The sequence below is a fragment of the Sardina pilchardus genome, chromosome 16, assembly GCF_963854185.1.
Source record: "Sardina pilchardus chromosome 16, fSarPil1.1, whole genome shotgun sequence".
NCBI lineage: Eukaryota > Metazoa > Chordata > Actinopteri > Clupeiformes > Clupeidae > Sardina > Sardina pilchardus.
Window position 1 is genome coordinate 11,595,294 of NC_085009.1, and position 21,773 is coordinate 11,617,066.

General features: G+C 40.5%; 2 protein-coding genes across 10 annotated transcripts; both read left to right on the top strand.

Moving 5' to 3' along the window:
* Window positions 1-338: 338 nt before the first annotated feature.
* On the top strand, window positions 339-10,088 carry LOC134059836 (GTPase IMAP family member 8-like). 7 transcript variants are annotated; one of them, XM_062516352.1, is made up of 11 exons: window positions 339-463; window positions 969-1,107; window positions 2,231-2,342; window positions 2,468-2,564; window positions 2,794-2,827; window positions 5,864-5,962; window positions 6,154-6,246; window positions 6,406-6,629; window positions 6,802-7,470; window positions 7,567-7,644; window positions 8,414-10,088. In XM_062516352.1, the coding sequence occupies exons 2-11, from the start codon at window positions 1,004-1,006 to the stop codon at window positions 9,418-9,420; spliced, it is 2,517 nt and encodes an 838-aa protein (XP_062372336.1). In that variant the 5' UTR covers window positions 339-463; window positions 969-1,003; the 3' UTR covers window positions 9,421-10,088. The 7 variants fall into 7 exon arrangements, with proteins under 7 accessions (XP_062372336.1, XP_062372334.1, XP_062372337.1 ...); XM_062516350.1 differs by having other exon boundaries at window positions 969-1,103; XM_062516353.1 differs by lacking the exon at window positions 2,231-2,342.
* A 3,177-nt stretch (window positions 10,089-13,265) lies between these two features.
* Window positions 13,266-21,591, top strand: LOC134060111 (GTPase IMAP family member 8-like). 3 transcript variants are annotated; one of them, XM_062516714.1, is made up of 7 exons: window positions 13,266-13,285; window positions 17,337-17,435; window positions 17,631-17,723; window positions 17,878-18,104; window positions 18,277-18,945; window positions 19,042-19,119; window positions 19,898-21,590. In XM_062516714.1, the coding sequence occupies exons 2-7, from the start codon at window positions 17,383-17,385 to the stop codon at window positions 20,902-20,904; spliced, it is 2,127 nt and encodes a 708-aa protein (XP_062372698.1). In that variant the 5' UTR covers window positions 13,266-13,285; window positions 17,337-17,382; the 3' UTR covers window positions 20,905-21,590. The 3 variants fall into 3 exon arrangements, with proteins under 3 accessions (XP_062372698.1, XP_062372697.1, XP_062372696.1); XM_062516713.1 differs by lacking the exon at window positions 13,266-13,285 and adding an exon at window positions 13,877-14,153 and having other exon boundaries at window positions 19,898-21,591; XM_062516712.1 differs by lacking the exon at window positions 13,266-13,285 and adding an exon at window positions 15,087-15,139 and having other exon boundaries at window positions 19,898-21,591.
* Window positions 21,592-21,773: the final 182 nt, after the last annotated feature.

Sequence of the window (21,773 nt, forward strand, 5' to 3'; positions counted from 1 at the left end):
TTCATTATGAATACCTAATATTATGATAATATGCATTATTTTGAATTCATTGACATTTACTTTTATTCCAAACAGCTTACAGCAATAGAATCAAATTTAAGCTATAGTAGAGGAGACCTAGCCTACTGTAGATTGGAATTGCCACCATCAGCACTTTGGTCAACTGTTGTTTTTTTTTAAAATGTGCTATACAAATTAATTGACATTGCCATTGGCATTTACATTGACATACAGTAGGATTCATATTTTCATATCTTGGGTAGACAGATGATTCCTCTGGTTGGCCAAGGCTTATCTCTGGTGCAGCTCGCAGGGCAGAGGGAGCTGATTGGTCGATTAATAACTGCGACAGAAGTTGTTGGGCTTCATGAAGAGAATCAGGAGTTGTGAAGCGAAATGGAACTTTTTTATCTTTCCTTTTTAGATTCAAAATCTGCTATTTACGCACCATATAATTCTAAAGGTAAGTTTGTTAGAAAGTAAGTTACTCAGTTAATGAATTAACCTAACAAACCTGTACAAACCTAAGGCTTATAACTCTGTGAGAGAAAAACAACCGCTGAAGTTTCAAGTTAGTGTTGCTGAGTAGCCTACAGTACATATTTAGACTTAAAGCTTGAGTTAAAATTAGTCTCATGTCAAATCTTGCCAATCAAAATTGCATTACTATTACTGTTCTTGTTGTTGTTGTTTCACTATCTCATGAAGTCAATCAATAATGCCAGGTTAAACTAGTGTTGCTGGTAGTTGAGCTGTAACACAGCCCAGAATAATGCTTTCTTATAATGCAATCTAATGCAGTAAAGTTATCAGAAGTTATATATTAGTGGAATAGGCTGAATGCTATTAGTTGTTAATCTAAGCACTGAATATTTTATAGGGCACATCATTATGAGGATAAATAATTATGCAGACATATGTTGATGATTGTTGGCTCATGTACAGTGGCAAACTTGTTCTTGTTTTAGGATCAATGAAAACATGGTAGAGGGACAAGCACACAATGTGGCTACAGCCCAACTATGGGAAAACTATGCTGCATGGGGACTGCACCCACAATCAACTCCATGGCTCCGTGCGCAACCCAGCCTTTACGAATCGATGTGGGTAAGACTACGTATTTGATCTGCCTAAACATACACCAGGCAAAATGCATCTGTGTGGTGTAGGCTACATAATTAGTGTCACATTTTATCGGCCTGTGAAATGCATGTTAATGTGTCATATATACTGTAGGAGCAGACATTTTGCAATCATATTAATTATTTTAATTAATTCATCTTTTTTCATAACAATCTTTTCAAATAATATTTATTTCTTTACGTCGTGCCTAACAACACCCCTAGCTGTTCTATTACACATAAACCACGGCCTCTCAGGGCTTATTGCTTAATTGTGCTCCTCCTTGTAATGTTCTATTCGTGACAACTTTTGACTGATTTAAATTCATAGCCTACTGGATAAGATGAGGGCAGATTCAGATTTCCACAAAAGTAGCCTAGACTATTTCATGATATGTTTCAACAATATTTGGGTTTTGTTAAAATGTACTTTATATTTCCAACGTTTTTCGGCAATTAAAGCACATTTAACCACAAAAGTCAGAAAAATCATCCTGTTAAGCCTAAAACCGCGCTCCTTAAAACAGAGGTTTACGCACAAAGTTGAAGGTGATTGCTGTGTAACAACTCACACACACACACACACACACACACACACACACACACACACACACACACACACACACAGTTCCATCCATTGACACATGCTTTATTTCACCATATCATTAAATGAATGCAAGGTGTTTAATGCAGATCAGAGGATGTCAACAGAGCTGCATTATCTCACTGATGGTGCAGCCTACGCGGCAGCAGTGTACTGGAGGGTCCCATGCTGGTGAGCCATGAGCTGTCTGCTCAGGTGTCCCCTCCTTCTGCTGCTGCTGCTGCTGCTGCTGCTGCTTCTGAACCTCCTCGTTGGTAGATGTAAGGACCTGGTCACTGCTCATTCGGTATTGGAGGTCGCCTGGAAAATAAACAAACAAACAAGGTTGAAGTCGGGAGGGTGGTTGCACCTGTCAATGTCTAGTTGGGGCTAGAGGGAGTTTGATTTCAAAATAGCACCCACTGTAGAGGTCCAAGTGGGGTTTGTCAAATTCGGAAGCGTGGCACCTTAGTCGCGAGGTTCCACACAATGAAGTGACCATGCCGACAAACCTGCGCCCACACAGCTTAATCCTGCCATCCGGAGCCAATGCCCCGAGGCCTCCCATGAGAACACAGACCAGGAGAGGGAGGAACAGTTTTGCACTCATGATGGAAAGATCCAGGGGAGATAAAAAGGTGCCTTAGGTTTGTTCAGGAATGTTTGATTGCCCCTCTGCATGCACACCACACCAGTGTCTTGCTGTGAGTAAACTCCAAGAGTCAGCTGAGCGTTTATATATTCCACCATCTCTGCCCATCAGATGATGCAGGACCCCAGTGTTGGCAAAAACACCCCAGTGTTTTTCGAGACCTTGACCATAGGAAAACAATGTTCTGTTCTCAGGAATCATTGTGAAGGTTGGAACTCTGTGATAAAGAATTGCTGGTGATGGATTGGTGGAGGAAATAGTGATTTTACACTAAAGGGAATGATAAGAACCCATGTAGCAGTCAGTAGAGCTTTGCTCTCAGAAGAAAACCAACATTATTACCATCTATATGGTGGTACATTGTCTATGTCTGTCCATTAATCTGTAAGTATTTTTGCAAACTTGCTGTTTTTGACACACCATTTGATGTGTCATAGCTTTATCTTGGCAGATGACTGAAGTTCAAAATGGGTAAGTATTTATCAGAGAAGCAATGTTTGATTGTTGACCAATTACTTGGAAGTGCATTTCCAGGGTATTTCCAGTGTAGCTCTTCCCTTGTAAGTAATGTCCACCAGTCAGACACCATGCCATACAATAACTTGAGTCCAGGTAGGAGCATTGTGCTGATTACTCCAAATCACATTGTTCATAGCATAACTGTGTGTGTGTGTGTGTGTGTGTGTGTGTGTGTGTGTGTGTGTGTGTGTGTGTGTGTGTGTGTGTGTGTGTGTGCGCGTGTGTGCATGTGGGTGTGTGTGCATGTGCGTTTGTGCGCGTGTGTGTGCATGTGGTAGACATTGACCTGGCAGCATTTCATAAAAGAAACTCAAGAGGGTGTGCTGCCTTGCTAAACTGCTCACAGTGTTCTTATCTCTGACAGTATTTTGCGTCAGCAGATGTGTGATTTTGTGATACACTGCCCAAATCCACCAATATGCCACTGTCAGACTTACTCCAGCTGACTTGTCATTAACTGATGCCCAACATGCCATTCTGATCATGAGTAATGAGCCACATCTATCTTTCAATCCTATTAAATTACGCTTTAGAACCGTGCTCCTTTAAATGGAGGTTTTGGAGTTAAACACACAGCTGTGCACAAAGTTGAATGTGATTGCTGTGCAGGATCAGCTGGTTCCTAGTTAAACTCGGGTTAAACTGCCTGGAAGCCGGAAGTACGCTGATTTCGAGTTTTACATGCAGTCTTAATGTAACAGTCTTAACGCCTTTCAGGATCTTGACGGGATATTTTTTTATGACTGCTGTGGCTAAATGTGCTTTAATTGCCAAAAATACGTTGGAAATGTAAAGTATGTCAAATAAAACGCAAATACTTTTGTGTAAATCTGAATCTGCCCTCATCTTATCCAGTAGGCTATTTATGAATTTAAATCAGTAAGTCAATCAATTGTCCCGAATAGAACATTACAAAGGAGGAGCAAATGCCAATGAAGGCTAATGACCCCCACACAAGGTGCATTTTTACTTTTATTTACTTTAATGACTGAGCTTAAACTATACTTAAAGTATGAGATGCCTGCATTTCCTCAGATTTGGTTAAATTGTCCCTACTTTGATAGTTAAGGGGGAAAATATCCCTGCAAATTGAATATTTTACAACCAAATTCCAAAAAAGTTGTGATGCGTTGTAAAATGTGAATAAAACATAATGCCATGATTTACAAGTCATGTTAACATTTATTTGAGAATAGCTCAAAAAAATTGTAAAATATCAACTGTTCAAGGAAAATATGTATAATTTGAAATTTGTTCTCAAAAAATGTGGGACAGGGGTAGCAAAAGGCTGGAAAAGTTGTATAAATGATGAAGACAATAAAAGGAGGAAGTTTACTCACAACTAATTAGGTGAACTGGAACCATGAATGGGGATTTAAGAATTGGACTGGTGGAGGTGGTGAACCCTGCCTATAACTGCCGGCGAATTTTGATTTTGCCCGGCAACTCAGACTGGAAATCTCCCCTGCTTCCATCCTGTCCACAACATTTGGCTCCAATCTTATGCAAAAGACGCACCGGATCGTTGGTCTGATTGGTTGAAGGACTATCCAAGCGTACAGAGTCATTTGAACGATGCCCATTGATCATGCCTCTTGTGCAGTAGAAATAAAGAGTATAGACTCCCCATACTAATGTTCAATCTTAAAAGATTGAGCTTATATACTTTTCTGATCCCATGACTCAGGGATTTTTTTTCTCTGCATTTAACCGAATAAGTGAACACCACCATGAGAAACAACACCATGAGTGATGTTGTGGTCATTTGATTAGAAACTGATGTACAGCTGAGCAGTCATAATCCCACAGTGAACAGAATCACACACTAACTCAGAGCAGTGAGCTGCCTGCCCAACCAGCGCCGCGCTGGGAGCAGTGAGAGGTTAGGTGCCTTGCTCAAGGTACTTCAGCCGTGGACTGGTCGGGGATCGAACCGGCAACCCTCCGGTTATAACCAGTAGGCACACATGCCATCAGTCTGAATGGGCATGTGTATTCGGTTGCGGACCACAGATGTCTGGTTGTTGAATGTGCCATGTGTGCTGGATTATGACTGCCCAGCTGTACATCAGTTTCTAATCAAATGACCACAACATCACTCATAGAGACTCTTAGAAGTAAAGATGTGGTGATGTTCATCACTCTGTGTGTAAACTTGTCTGGGCAAATGATGAAACAACATAAGAATAATGTTTTTTATCATGAAATGTGTGAAAGATTTGAGAATTGAGTCCAGGTAATAAAATGGTCTGTGTGCATCATGGCTTGCCCATCATGTAATGAAAAACATCATTAAGATGTCCCCAGACTGTTGACTAGCTGAAATCGGGAAAGAATGGGACCACATTTCATTCTCAAAACTTTAGCAACTGGTCTCCTCAGTTCCTAAACATTTACAGAATGCTGTTAAATGAAGAGATGACGTGACACAGTGGTAAAAATGACGTGTTGCTAAGAACTGTAATACCCATTGTGGCAGAACTACAAGACCCAGAATGCTTTGCAGGGTTGGAGAGGAAGAGAGGGAAAGTTTGGATTATTGCTGTTGCTGGTGATGAATAAACAGTTCTTTCAGTTCGAGCTCGTTTGTACGTGAATTCCTATATAACTGAGAACCTCCTCCGAAGTTATCAAGGCTTACACTGGCATTACATTCAATCAGCTTATATTTGATTACACATATTTTACCACATTGATGTTGTATATTTGTTCTATTCTCAAGACACGATTTGTACATCATAGCATTATTTATTCACTTTTTACAAAGTGTCCCATGCAACTTTTTCGGAATTCGGGTTGTATTACAACAATTGAAGTGAAATTGAAAACAGTAAACTTTTCACATTCATGTGTCCTGTCAGTTTTTCAAAATTATGAAATCTATGCTATATCCATTTTATTTCAATAAAATCATGTTTCAATATGTATATGTATATGTATTACATCCTTTTAATATGCTGTTGCAAATTACTTTTTTTTTCTTGGCAGAATCAATGAGGATGATGCTGATTCAGCAATATGGAGTAAAAACTCCATGCCCAGATGCACTGACTTACCTGATGCTCAACCTCACTCACAGACTCACATGTAAGATCACACAGCTTAGATTTGTACAATCTGGTGATTTAATATTTTCAAGGCAGACTTTCAAGGAACTACACTGAATTTTAGGATATAGGATATTGCAATTTCCAATTCCAATATCCAATATAATAAATATACTTCTCATGTGACCAAGCATCCTACTCATGATTTCTGTCCTTCTCATGAAAATGCAGAAACGGAAGAGACACTCACAGTTTTGAAACTGCAGAAATCATATCCATGCAAAAAGAAATCAACCCTGACTTTGGTGAATATGATGACGAAAGGTAACTGTTGTATCAAATGTCTTTTTTATTTTTTAATAATCTTCACACTTAAACACTTCTCTGATTTCATCTTAAGCTTTCAGACAATTCCTGATGAATGTATAATGAAACGTGAATATATATAAACTGACCATATTTATTTTACTATTTAATACATAGTATTAAAAGCCACTTGGGATCCATTCAACACAACCAAACAATATGTGACATCTGCCTTGGGAATGTCCACAATGCTGCAAAGTATTGTAAGACTTGCAGTGCCTCATTCTGTGTGAACCACCTGGCTGACCACTATAAGGCTCAAGCATTTTCTTCACATCAATTAGTTCCTGAACAGACACCAAGAGTGTCACCAGAAAAAAAGAGTTCGCTGAGCATTTCAGGTAAGATATGGTGTCTCCTTATAAACATAATGAATCAGAATTGTATTTTTGTATTGCACCAAATGTGTAGTTGTCAATTGTGTTGACTCCAGATTCCACATCCACTTTTAAACCATGCAGTCTTTCATAACATTACATAACATCTCATCACTTTCATGCCTTGTTTTAACAGGTCCTCTTGACCTTCCTGAGGTGAGAGTGATGTTGTTGGGGAAGACTGGGGCAGGAAAGAGTGCATCAGGAAACATCATCCTGGGCAGAGAGGCGTTTAAGTCTGAGATGTCTGCTTTACCAGTGACCAAATACTGTGAGAGTCAAAGTGGACTTGCAGCAGGAAGAAACATCACGATTATTGACACACCAGGAATCCCATCAGAGAAGGGTTCATGGCTGTCAGCAAAGAAAATGAAAGAACTTGTACCCCATGTTTTCTTATTGGTGATTCCACTGAGGAGAATCGCTGAGGAGGACTGCAAAGAAGTTAACTGGATTCAAAGCAACTTTGGAGAAGAGGCTCTGAAGTTCACCATCGCTTTGTTCACTGGAGGAGGCGTGATGGATCAAAATCCTGAAGAATTTCTAAATGACAATTGTGGACTTCAGACTATTCTTGATCGTGTGGAGGGTAAACATCATGTCTTGAATGACAACTTTCCAACAGACCATCAAGTAAAGGGACTCATCAAGAAGATTGACCATACACTGATGAAGAATGCAGGTTACGCCAACAACAATAAAGTGAAACTAAAGATGAAGACAGCTGTAAAACAAGAGGAGGAAAGGAAAGCACGAAAACAGAATCGAGAGCAGAAATTGAGAGAAAATAAGGCAAATATTCCAGGTAATATCAATAACTGATTGATATGTTTATGTGATATTGAATATATTACACACTTACAGTACGAAGGTTTGTCTGTATTCACTAATGTAAATTCAGGTATTCCATGGATGTTGCTGATTGTGCTTGGTGTCACCACGTCACTTCAGACTCTCAGATTCCACCACATAACTAAAGGTAGGCTACATTTAAAGACACACTGCCACTCTTTGATAAATGAGCTTATCTGTCGTCCATCCTAGAGTTACAGTAGATAAGAAGGTACATAGGCGACCTTTCTCTTCTCTGTGTACTATGCAATAATGCTGTCTGACAACCCCTCAGCTAGCCTGGCTTAGCATAATTAATTGGGAATGGGTTAGATCTGTTTAGTGCATAGCTCCTAAAATAGATGAAATAAAACTTCCTAACAAGTCCAAAATGTTCTTATTTATATCTTGTGACTTGACGAAGAACAGCCATGTGGGCAGTCATTTTATGAGAACATGAGAATACAATTACGTGTTGGCCTATGTGCCTGCTTTTGAAATTCCTGTGTCTCATTTTACATTATTAATTATGTCTAAATGTGGTAAATACACAGATCACAACAACAGAACACAACCAGAACACAACCATTTTGGAGTTGTTAGGAAGTTTACTTTGTCACTTTTGAGAGTTGTAGGCTAAAGGCATTGAACCCACCTCCAGTAAATGATGCTGAGCTATGCTAACAGTGTTACCGTGTACTGTTAGTTCAGCCACAGGGAAGGGAGGGGTATGTATCAGAGAATGTCTCTTATCGAACCCTGGGGGAGGATAATTTCCCAATTTCCAATTCCTTGGAAACTGTGTTAACTAACTACACTGATAATGTATCTAACAACACACACACACACACACACACACACACACACACACACACACACACACACACTTACATTTCACTGTCATTGTGTTCCCACAGGTCCTGTTGACCTTCCTGAGGTGAGTGTGATGTTGTTGGGGAAGACTGGGGCAGGAAAGAGTGCATCAGGAAACACCATCTTGGGCAGAGAGGCGTTTAAGTCTGAGATGTCTGCTTTACCAGTGGCCGAATACTGTGAGAGTCAACATGGAGTTGTGGAAGGAAGAAACATCACTGTTATTGACACACCAGGAATCGCAGTAGAGAAGGGTTCATGGCTGTCAGAGAAGGCAAAGACAAGTCTAGGACCCCACATTTTCTTATTGGTGATTCACCTGGACAGATTCGAAGAGGAGAACGACACCACATTGAAGTGGATCCAGACTAACTTGGGAGAGGAGGCTCTGAAGTTCACCATTATTTTGTTCACGGGAGGAGACCTGATGGAGACACGTGTGGAGAGATTTTTGGAAGAGAGCTCTGGACTTAAGACTCTGGTCAGTAGTGCTGGTGGAGGATATCACATCTTCAAAAATATAAATCTAGAAGGGAAGCAACAGGTTAAGGGGCTGCTGGAGAAGATGGAGGCCATGCTGAGATCGAATGCAGGCTACTCCTATTCCCGTGGCCTGCGTGAACAGGTGAAAACAACTGTTAGGGATGAAGAAGACCGGAAGAGGCGGGAGATGGAAAGATACTTTCGAGAGGCTGAAATGGAACAACAAAAGATGGAGCAGAAGATTAACAAACAGATTAAACACGAGATGACTGCCATGATTGCAAATGCAACCGCTCTTTCTAATGAATTAAGGGAGAACATCACGGCAACAAGAGAGCAGAATTGGAGGGATCTGATCGGGTTTGTTAGTGGAGGTATATCACATGCTATTTTCTTGAGGAGAGTACAGGATATAAAATGTGAATATAATCTAAAGTGGTTGTTTGTGTGTGTGCTCTCTCTGAGTGGATTTATGCAGAATTATCTTACTTTTCTGATTGGGTTCATAAGTGGTGCAATTGTGCACACTGGATTTCCCTTTTTGTGTGCCTGGTTTTCCTACCATTGAACTAAGGCTTCGACTAGTTGCACTCAGTAAATTGCATCTTAGATTTTTCGTTTGCGAACTTTGCTAAGCCTACTATGAACTACATGCACTTTATTATTTCATGTGAATTTAAATTGGGACACAGTGGACAGGATCAGCTACTGTTACTGGTCGGGTTTCCCAAATTTGTTAAGAAGCTCTTAAGTGCTAAGAACTTCTTAGAAGCGCTCTAAGAACGTTCGAAGAACGCTCCTATGAAGTTCTTAGTACTTTTCAACGAATCTGTGTGTTGCTTGGGAGAGCACACTTTCATAAACACACCTTATCCACAAGGAGGCGCCAGCTTGCTTCTTTCACCTGATGGCTACTGTCATCAGGTGAAACTATACAAGCCTTGAAGTCTTTTTAATGATGGATGAGTTGGGCTGGATTTATTAAGGGGCATAGCAGTGTTGGTAATATGCAAAAACAAAGCTTTTTAAGTGACGCTCCTACGGCTAAAGTTTGTTGAAGCTTTGACACAATGCACCACAGCCCCATCTGGTGGTTTAGATAAACTACTGCATCAACTATGTCACCCAGATATATGTATAAATCATTGTCTTCATTTGTATTTTAATTTAACCTTTACGTTTTCTTCATTTTGTTAATTTTTTGATAAAAAAATAAATCACATAAGTTGGCTATTGATAATGTTTGTCATCGTTTATATCCTAATCCTATGCAGAATGCATGTTATTCTATTGAATTTAAGGACATTGAGGAGTCATGCACAATCATTATTTTGTGCCTTCTTGACAGAACAACAATATCCTACATACACGCATATTGTTTAGAGCACAAAAAAATGCATTTATATATTTTCATTTAAGAATGCAATTGGGGGTGGCGCTGTGGCGCAACAGGCTACAGCGGTCATACCACATACAGGACCGAGTGCCCACGGGGACTCCAGGTTCAAGTCTGACCTGCGGTCATTTCCCGAATCCACCCCATCTTTCTCTCCACTTGCTTCCTGTCACTCTATTCACTGTCCTATGAACAAAGGCGAAAATGCCCCCCCCCCCCCCCCCCCAAAAAAAATATATGATTTGGTATAACACATCCTATCCGGTCAAACCTTTCTCCTATGAGGTGGTGTCCTTGTGGCCCACTCCGAGCCTGTTGTCCAGTGATGTGTATGTGTAGTACAGAGTATATGAAATGGACAGAACTGATCAAATATATTCAGCTTCGTCAGTGAAAAGGGTCTGGAATAAAGCAGGGCTCATGCCAAGACCGAATGACAAAACCTATAACAATTACAAGCAAAATCACATGTATATATGTGAAATGTTTTCTTCTTTACCCTGAAGCTCTATTATTTATTCTAAACATTAGTAAGTGTTGGAAACTAGTATTGCAAACAAGTAAGTTTGGAAACTAGTTTTGCAAACAAGTGTTTAACAGCACTAGATGGCCTCAGAGAGTTGTAGATATAAATGTATACACATTCTGATAAATTGTCTGTATTTGTCAAGCCAAGTCCTTAAAAATGGGATTTACATAAAAATACTCGATAAGAAGTCCAATTTCAAAATATAGCCTATGAATAATGTCATATTGAGTTTTGAAAATTAGATTTATTTGGGCACCCTAATTGAATGAGAAATCCATATTTTAATCTTGCATTTAAAATGAAAATGTCCATTTCGGTTCTCAGTTTTCCAGCAGCCTTTTCTTTTCCTACTCAGTTTCAGTCCAAAGAATCGTTGGTATAGGGCCAGCCTACCCCATACTACATCACACAGCTGTAGCCATGGAGTTAGCATTGGGGGGACCGGGGACCAAATGTGCATGGTGGGTGAAATCAGTTCCTGCCATTCTATTACATCTACAAACAAAACGGGGTACATGTGTTACGCTTCTTTAAATAAATAAATAAACAAATAAAATGTTATATTACTGTCTATCTTATGCCATTATGAGCCTTTGATACAGTAGATCACAACATCCTTCTCTCTATACTCTCAAACATGGGCATCTCCGGCTCAGCTCTCTGCTGGTTTGCATCCTAACTCACAGGACGCTCGTTTAATGTATCATGGCTTGGACAACTGTGGGCCTCACTTTCTCTCCACAGGGTTCCCCCAGGGTTTAGTGCTGGGCTCCCTTCTCTTTGCTACTGTATCTACACCACCTCCTTGGGACAGATCATCTGTTCGCATGGCTTCTCATACCACTGCTATGCAGACAACACACAGCTCTATCTGTCCTTTCCACCTGATGACCCCCTGGTCTCAACACGAATCTCAGATTGGCACACCACCTCACGGTCCTCCCAGCCAAACATATCATACAGTACATCATGACATCAACATCAAAATTGATTCCTTATCTGTTGCACCTATACCAGGACTGCAAGAAAGAGTCGTTTTCGACAACCAACTAACCTTCTCCGATCATGTGGCGTCAGTAGTCAGGTCGTGCCGATACGCACTCTACACTCCTGGTACAGGCAATAGTCATCTCACGACTTGACTACTGCAATGCCCTCCTGACAGGTATCACAGTCTACATAGTGAAACCCCTTCAAATGATCCAGAGTGCAGAAGCTCGCTTGGTCTACAACCAACCCAAAAGGGCACATGTCACCCCATTGGTCATCCAGCTACACTGGCTACCGTTGGCCGCCCGCATCAAATTCAAGACATAACGCTAACCTACAAAGTACTCTCTGGCACTGCGCCCACCTATTTGAATGCCCTCATCCAGGCATGCTACCACGACCGTTGTGCTCCTAAGTTGAGCGACGTCTTCCACGATGATGGCGCCATTTGGGCAGAGATATAAGGTGGCATGGAGATATGTAAGGAGAAACAAACAGACTTTGACTTATCTTGTTTAAAAAAAAAGTGTCCAGGTGTGTTGGTTTTGGTATTGTTTACATTATCACATAAGATCATGTATGATCTCCCCCATGACATAAGACAAGAGTGAGCAATACTTACTCAAATGCCACAGGAGATGAAGGGTGGAAAAGTCATTTCTCAGAAATAATGACCAATCCGTACATCTGGTGTGTATCAATCGGTATTTCATAGTTCCATGGTATTCTACCACTTTCACATACAGGGGTGAGTAAGTATCAAGGTATCTAGTTAAAAGGTGTCATGGCTTAGTCTAGGGGGCAGTTGTTTTGGTTTGAATATTGTTACTATGATCACATAAGATCATGTACTGTATATGACCAAAGATCCTTGATTACTGACTGCTCCGCTTTAACCCTCTCTGATATGACCTCCTCCGTGACAATAGTTAACAATGCTTTGTAGTACAGTAGCTGTTCTATTACACATAAACCACGGCCTCTCAGGGCTTATTGCTTAATTTTGCTCCTCCTTGTAATGTTCTATTCGTGACAACTTTTGACTGATTTAAATTCATAGCCTACTGGATAAGATGAGGGCAGATTCAGATTTCCACAAAAGTAGCCTAGACTATTTCATGATATGTTTCAACAATATTTGGGTTTTGTTAAAATGTACTTTATATTTCCAACGTTTTTCGGCAATTAAAGCACATTTAACCACAAAAGTCAGAAAAATCATCCTGTTAAGCCTAAAACCGCGCTCCTTAAAACAGAGGTTTACGCACAAAGTTGAAGGTGATTGCTGTGTAACAACTCACACACACACACACACACACACACACACACACACACACACACACACACACACACACACACACACACACACAGTTCCATCCATTGACACATGCTTTATTTCACCATATCATTAAATGAATGCAAGGTGTTTAATGCAGATCAGAGGATGTCAACAGAGCTGCATTATCTCACTGATGGTGCAGCCTACGAAGCAGCACTGTAGTGGAGGGTCCCATGCTGGTGAGCCATGAGCTGTCTGCTCAGGTGTCCCCTCCTTCTGCTGCTGCTGCTGCTGCTGCTGCTGCTGCTGCTTCTGCTGCTGCTTCTGAACCTCCTCGTTGGTAGAGGTAAGGAGCTGGTCACTGCTCATTCGGTATTGGAGGTCGCCTGGAAAATAAACGAACAAACAAGGTTGAAGTCGGGAGGGTGGTTGCACCTGTCAATGTCTAGTTGGGGCAAGAGGGAGTTTGATTTCAAAATAGCACCCACTGTAGAGGTCCAAGTGGGGTTTGTCAAATTCGGAAGCGTGGCGCCTTAGTCGCGAGGTTCCACACACTGAAGTGACCATGCCGACAAACCTGCGCCCACACAGCTTAATCCTGCCATCCGGAGCCAATGCCCCGAGGCCTCCCATGAGAACACAGACCAGGAGAGGGAGGAACAGTTTTGCACTCATGATGGAAAGATCCAGGGGAGATAAAAAGGTGCCTTAGGTTTGTTCAGGAATGTTTGATTGCCCCTCTGCATGCACACCACACCAGTGTCTTGCTGTGAGTAAACTCCAAGAGTCAGCTAAGGCTGAGCGTTTATATATTCCACCATCTCTGTCCATCAGATGATGCAGGACCCCAGTGTTGGCAAAAACACCCCAGTGTTTTTCGAGACCTTGACCGTAGGAAAACAATGTTCTGTTCTCAGGAATCATTGTGAAGGTTGGAACTCTGTGATAAAGAATTGCTGGTGATGGATTGGTGGAGGAAATAGTGATTTTACACTAAAGGGAATGATAAGAACCCATGTAGCAGTCAGTAGAGCTTTGCTCTCAGAAGAAAACCAACATTATTACCATCTATATGGTGGTACATTGTCTATGTCTGTCCATTAATCTGTAAGTATTTTTGCAAACTTGCTGTTTTTGACACACCATTTGATGTGTCATAGCTTTATCTTGGCAGATGACTGAAGTTCAAATAGGGTCATGGGTAAGTATTTATCAGAGAAGCAATGTTTGATTGTTGACCAATTACTTGGAAGTGCATTTCCAGGGTATTTCCAGTGTAGCTCTTCCCTTATAAGTAATGTCCACCAGTCAGACACCATGCCATACAATAACTTGAGTCCAGGTAGGAGCATTGTGCTGATTACTCCAAATCACATTGTTCATAGCATAACTGTGTGTGTGTGTGTGTGTGTGTGTGTGTGTGTGTGTGTGTGTGTGTGTGTGTGTGTGTGTGTGTGTGTGTGTGTGTGTGTGTGTGTGTGTGTGTGTCTGTGTGTGTGTGTGTGTGTGTGTGTGCGCGTGTGCATGTGGGTGTGTGTGCATGTGCGTTTGTGCGCGTGTGCGTGCATGTGGTAGACATTGACCTGGCAGCATTTCATAAAAGAAACTCAAGAGGGTGTGCTGCCTTGCTAAACTGCTCACAGTGTTCTTATCTCTGACAGTATTTTGCGTCAGCAGATGTGTGATTTTGTGATACACTGCCCAAATCCACCAATATGCCACTGTCAGACTTACTCCAGCTGACTTGTCATTAACTGATGCCCAACATGCCATTCTGATCATGAGTAATGAGCCACATCTATCTTTCAATCCTATTAAATTACGCTTTAGAACCGTGCTCCTTTAAATGGAGGTTTTGGAGTTAAACACACAGCTGTGCACAAAGTTGAATGTGATTGCTGTGCAGGATCAGCTGGTTCCTAGTTAAACTCGGGTTAAACTGCCTGGAAGCCGGAAGTACGCTGATTTCGAGTTTTACCTATGCAGTCTTAATGTAACAGTCTTAACGCCTTTCAGGATCTTGACGGGATATTTTTTTATGACTGCTGTGGCTAAATGTGCTTTAATTGCCAAAAATACGTTGGAAATGTAAAGTAAGTAAAATAAAACGCAAATACTTTTGTGTAAATCTGAATCTGCCCTCATCTTATCCAGTAGGCTATTTATGAATTTAAATCAGTAAGTCAATCAATTGTCCCGAATAGAACATTACAAAGGAGGAGCAAATGCCAAAGAAGGCTAATGACCCCCACACAAGGTGCATTTTTACTTTTATTTACTTTAATGACTGAGCTTAAACTATACTTAAAGTATGAGATGCCTGCATTTCTTCAGATTTGGTTAAATTGTCCCTACTTTGATAGTTAAGGGGGAAAATATCACTGCAAATTGAATATTTTACAACCAAATTCCAAAAAAGTTGTGATGCGTTGTAAAATGTGAATAAAACATAATGCCATGATTTACAAGTCATGTTAACATTTATTTGAGAATAGCTCAAAAAAATAGTAAAATATCAACTGTTCAAGGAAAATATGTATAATTTGAAATTTGTTCTCAAAAAATGTGGGACAGGGGTAGCAAAAGGCTGGAAAAGTTGTATAAATGATGAAGACAATAAAAGGAGGAAGTTTACTCACAACTAATTAGGTGAACTGGAACCATGAATGGGGATTTAAGAATTGGACTGGTGGAGGTGGTGAACCCTGCCTATAACTGCAGGCGAATTTTGATTTTGCCCGGCAACTCAGACTGGAAATCTCCCCTGCTTCCATCCTGTCCACAACATTTGGCTCCAATCTTATGCAAAAGACACCGGATCGTTGGTCTGATTGGTTGAATGACTATCCAAGCGTACAGAGTCATTTGAACGATGCCCATTGATCATGCCTCTTGTGCAGTAGAAATAAAGAGTATAGACTCCCCATACTAATGTTCAATCTTAAAAGATTGAGCTTAGTATATATACTTTTCTGATCCCATGACTCAGGGATTTTTTTTCTCTGCATTTAACCGAATAAGTGAACACCACCATGAGAAACAACACCATGAGTGATGTTGTGGTCATTTGATTAGAAACTGATGTACAGCTGAGCAGTCATAATCCCACAGTGAACAGAATCACACACTAACTCAGAGCAGTGAGCTGCCTGCCCAACCAGCGCCGCGCAGGGAGCAGTGAGAGGTTAGGTGCCTTGCTCAAGGTACTTCAGCCGTGGACTGGTCGGGGATCGAACCGGCAACCCTCCGGTTATAACCAGTAGGCACACATGCCATCAGTCTGAATGGGCATGTGTATTCGGTTGCGGACCACAGATGTCTGGTTGTTGAATGTGCCATGTGTGCTGGATTATGACTGCCCAGCTGTACATCAGTTTCTAATCAAATGACCACAACATCACTCATAGAGACTCTTAGAAGTAAAGATGTGGTGATGTTCATCACTCTGTGTGTAAACTTGTCTGGGCAAATGATGAAACAACATAAGAATAATGTTTTTTATCATGAAATGTGTGAAAGATTTGAGAATTGAGTCCAGGTGCTAAAATGGTCTGTGTGCATCATGGCTTGCCCATCATGTAATGAAAAACATCATTAAGATGTCCCCAGACTGTTGACTAGCTGAAATCGGGAAAGAATGGGACCACATTTAATTCTCAAAACTCTAGCAACTGGTCTCCTCAGTTCCTAAACATTTACAGAATGCTGTTAAATGAAGAGATGACGTGACACAGTGGTAAAAATGACGTGTTGCTAAGAACTGTAATACCCATTGTGGCAGAACTACAAGACCCAGAATGCTTTGCAGGGTTGGAGAGGAAGAGAGGGAAAGTTTGGATTATTGCTGTTGCTGGTGATGAATAAACAGTTCTTTCAGTTCGAGCTCGTTTGTACGTGAATTCCTATATAACTGAGAACCTCCTCCGAAGTTATCAAGGCTTACACTGGCATTACATTCAATCAGCTTATATTTGATTACACATATTTTACCACATTGATGTTGTATATTTGTTCTATTCTCAAGACACGATTTGTACATCATAGCATTATTTATTCACTTTTTACAAAGTGTCCCATGCAACTTTTTCGGAATTCGGGTTGTATTACAACAATTGAAGTGAAATTGAAAACAGTAAACTTTTCACATTCATGTGTCCTGTCAGTTTTTCAAAATTATGAAATCTATGCTATATCCATTTTATTTCAATAAAATCATGTTTCAATATGTATATGTATATGTATTACATCCTTTTAATATGCTGTTGCAAATTATTATTTTTTTCTTGGCAGAATCAATGAGGATGATGCTGATTCAGCAATATGGAGTAAAAACTCCATGCCCAGATGCACTGACTTACCTGATGCTCAACCTCACTCACAGACTCACATGTAAGATCACACAGCTTAGATTTGTACAATCTGGTGATTTAATATTTTCAAGGCAGACTTTCAAGGAACTACACTGAATTTTAGGGGGGGGGGGGGGATTGGCAATTTCCAATTCCGATATCCAATATAATAAATATACTTCTCATGTGACTAAGCATCCTACTCATGATTTCTGTCCTTCTCATGAAAATGCAGAAACGGAAGAGACACTCACAGTTTTGAAACTGCAGAAATCATATCCATGCAAAAAGAAATCAACCCTGACTTTGGTGAATATGATGACGAAAGGTAACTGTTGTATCAAATGTCTTTTTTATTTTTTAATAATCTTCACACTTAAACACTTCTCTGATTTCATCTTAAGCTTTCAGACAATTCCTGATGAATGTATAATGAAACGTGAATATATATAAACTGACCATATTTATTTTACTATCCATAGTATTAAAAGCCACTTGGGATCCATTCAACACAACCAAACAATATGTGACATCTGCCTTGGGAATGTCCACAATGCTGCAAAGTATTGTAAGACTTGCAGTGCCTCATTCTGTGTGAACCACCTGGCTGACCACTATAAGGCTCAAGCATTTTCTTCACATCAATTAGTTATTCCTGAACAGACACCAAGAGTGTCACCAGAAAAAAAGAGTTCGCTGAGCATTTCAGGTAAGATATGGTGTCTCCTTATAAACATAATGAATCAGAATTGTATTTTTGTATTGCACCAAATGTGTAGTTGTCAATTGTGTTGACTCCAGATTCCACATCCACTTTTAAACCATGCAGTCTTTCATAACATTACATAACATCTCATCACTTTCATGCCTTGTTTTAACAGGTCCTCTTGACCTTCCTGAGGTGAGAGTGATGTTGTTGGGGAAGACTGGGGCAGGAAAGAGTGCATCAGGAAACATCATCCTGGGCAGAGAGGCGTTTAAGTCTGAGATGTCTGCTTTACCAGTGACCAAATACTGTGAGAGTCAAAGTGGACTTGCAGCAGGAAGAAACATCACGATTATTGACACACCAGGAATCCCATCAGAGAAGGGTTCATGGCTGTCAGCAAAGAAAATGAAAGAACTTGTACCCCATGTTTTCTTATTGGTGATTCCACTGAGGAGAATCGCTGAGGAGGACTGCAAAGAAGTTAACTGGATTCAAAGCAACTTTGGAGAAGAGGCTCTGAAGTTCACCATCGCTTTGTTCACTGGAGGAGGCGTGATGGATCAAAATCCTGAAGAATTTCTAAATGACAATTGTGGACTTCAGACTATTCTTGATCGTGTGGAGGGTAAACATCATGTCTTGAATGACAACTTTCCAACAGACCATCAAGTAAAGGGACTCATCAAGAAGATTGACCATACACTGATGAAGAATGCAGGTTACGCCAACAACAATAAAGTGAAACTAAAGATGAAGACAGCTGTAAAACAAGAGGAGGAAAGGAAAGCACGAAAACAGAATCGAGAGCAGAAATTGAGAGAAAATAAGGCAAATATTCCAGGTAATATCAATAACTGATTGATATGTTTATGTGATATTGAATATATTACACACTTACAGTACGAAGGTTTGTCTGTATTCACTAATGTAAATTCAGGTATTCCATGGATGTTGCTGATTGTGCTTGGTGTCACCACGTCACTTCAGACTCTCAGATTCCACCACATAACTAAAGGTAGGCTACATTTAAAGACACACTGCCACTCTTTGATAAATGAGCTTATCTGTCGTCCATCCTAGAGTTACAGTAGATAAGAAGGTACATAGGCGACCTTTCTCTTCTCTGTGTACTATGCAATAATGCTGTCTGACAACCCCTCAGCTAGCCTGGCTTAGCATAATTAATTGGGAATGGGTTAGATCTGTTTAGTGCTCCTAAAATAGATGAAATAAAACTTCCTAACAAGTCCAAAATGTTCTTATTTATATCTTGTGACTTGACGAAGAACAGCCATGTGGGCAGTCATTTTATGAGAACATGAGAATACAATTACGTGTTGGCCTATGTGCCTGCTTTTGAAATTCCTGTGTCTCATTTTACATTATTAATTATGTCTAAATGTGGTAAATACACAGATCACAACAACAGAACACAACCAGAACACAACCATTTTGGAGTTGTTAGGAAGTTTACTTTGTCACTTTTGAGAGTTGTAGGCTAAAGGCATTGAACCCACCTCCAGTAAATGATGCTGAGCTATGCTAACAGTGTTACCGTGTACTGTTAGTTCAGCCACAGGGAAGGGAGGGGTATGTATCAGAGAATGTCTCTTATCGAACCCTGGGGGAGGATAATTTCCCAATTTCCAATTCCTTGGAAACTGTGTTAACTAACTACACTGATAATGTATCTAACAACACACACACACACACACACACACACACACACACACACACACACACACACACACACACACACACACTTACATTTCACTGTCATTGTGTTCCCACAGGTCCTGTTGACCTTCCTGAGGTGAGTGTGATGTTGTTGGGGAAGACTGGGGCAGGAAAGAGTGCATCAGGAAACACCATCTTGGGCAGAGAGGCGTTTAAGTCTGAGATGTCTGCTTTACCAGTGGCCGAATACTGTGAGAGTCAACATGGAGTTGTGGAAGGAAGAAACATCACTGTTATTGACACACCAGGAATCGCAGTAGAGAAGGGTTCATGGCTGTCAGAGAAGGCAAAGACAAGTCTAGGACCCCACATTTTCTTATTGGTGATTCACCTGGACAGATTCGAAGAGGAGAACGACACCACATTGAAGTGGATCCAGACTAACTTGGGAGAGGAGGCTCTGAAGTTCACCATTATTTTGTTCACGGGAGGAGACCTGATGGAGACACGTGTGGAGAGATTTTTGGAAGAGAGCTCTGGACTTAAGACTCTGGTCAGTAGTGCTGGTGGAGGATATCACATCTTCAAAAATATAAATCTAGAAGGGAAGCAACAGGTTAAGGGGCTGCTGGAGAAGATGGAGGCCATGCTGAGATCGAATGCAGGCTACTCCTATTCCCGTGGCCTGCGTGAACAGGTGAAAACAACTGTTAGGGATGAAGAAGACCGGAAGAGGCGGGAGATGGAAAGATACTTTCGAGAGGCTGAAATGGAACAACAAAAGATGGAGCAGAAGATTAACAAACAGATTAAACACGAGATGACTGCCATGATTGCAAATGCAACCGCTCTTTCTAATGAATTAAGGGAGAACATCACGGCAACAAGAGAGCAGAATTGGAGGGATCTGATCGGGTTTGTTAGTGGAGGTATATCACATGCTATTTTCTTGAGGAGAGTACAGGATATAAAATGTGAATATAATCTAAAGTGGTTGTTTGTGTGTGTGCTCTCTCTGAGTGGATTTATGCAGAATTATCTTACTTTTCTGATTGGGTTCTTAAGTGGTGCAATTGTGCACACTGGATTTCCCTTTTTGTGTGCCTGGTTTTCCTACCATTGAACTAAGGCTTCGACTAGTTGCACTCAGTAAATTGCATCTTAGATTTTTCGTTTGCAAACTTTGCTAAGCCTACTATGAACTACATGCACTTTATTATTTCATGTGAATTTAAATTGGGACACAGTGGACAGGATCAGCTACTGTTACTGGCCGGGTTTCCCAAATTTGTTAAGAAGCTCTTAAGTGCTAAGAACTTCTTAGAAGCGCTCTAAGAACGTTCGAAGAACGCTCCTATGAAGTTCTTAGTACTTTTCAACGAATCTGTGTGTTGCTTGGGAGAGCACACTTTCATAAACACACCTTATCCACAAGGAGGCGCCAGCTTGCTTCTTTCACCTGATGGCTACTGTCATCAGGTGAAACTATACAAGCCTTGAAGTGTTTTTAATGATGGATGAGTTGGGCTGGATTTATTAAGGGGCATAGCAGTGTTGGTAATATGCAAAAACAAAGCTTTTTAAGTGACGCTCCTACGGCCAAAGTTTGTTGAAGCTTTGACACAATGCACCACAGCCCCATCTGGTGGTTTAGATAAACTACTGCATCAACTATGTCACCCAGATATATGTATAAATCATTGTCTTCATTTGTATTTTAATTTAACCTTTACGTTTTCTTCATTTTGTTAATTTTTTGATAAAAAAATAAATCACATAAGTTGGCTATTGATAATGTTTGTCATCGTTTATATCCTAATCCTATGCAGAATGCATGTTATTCTATTGAATTTAAGGACATTGAGGAGTCATGCACAATCATTATTTTGTGCCTTCTTGACAGAACAACAATATCCTACATACACGCATATTGTTTAGAGCACAAAAAAATGCATTTATATATTTTCATTTAAGAATGCAATTGGGGGTGGC

What these genes read in the sequence shown, in the direction of transcription:
- LOC134060111 (XM_062516712.1), top strand. Translation starts at nt 15,102, where the DNA reads ATGTGCTTTAATTGCCAAAAATACGTTGGAAATGTAAA. An exon ending in AAATAAGGCAAATATTCCAG is followed by an intron (nt 18,946 to 19,041) that starts GTAATATCAATA and finishes ATGTAAATTCAG; the next exon opens with GTATTCCATGGATGTTGCTG. An exon ending in ATTCCACCACATAACTAAAG is followed by an intron (nt 19,120 to 19,897) that starts GTAGGCTACATT and finishes GTGTTCCCACAG; the next exon opens with GTCCTGTTGACCTTCCTGAG.
- LOC134059836 (XM_062516350.1), top strand. Translation starts at nt 982, where the DNA reads ATGGTAGAGGGACAAGCACACAATGTGGCTACAGCCCAACTATGGGAA. An exon ending in CCTCACTCACAGACTCACAT is followed by an intron (nt 5,963 to 6,153) that starts GTAAGATCACAC and finishes ATGAAAATGCAG; the next exon opens with AAACGGAAGAGACACTCACA. An exon ending in GGTGAATATGATGACGAAAG is followed by an intron (nt 6,247 to 6,405) that starts GTAACTGTTGTA and finishes TTTAATACATAG; the next exon opens with TATTAAAAGCCACTTGGGAT.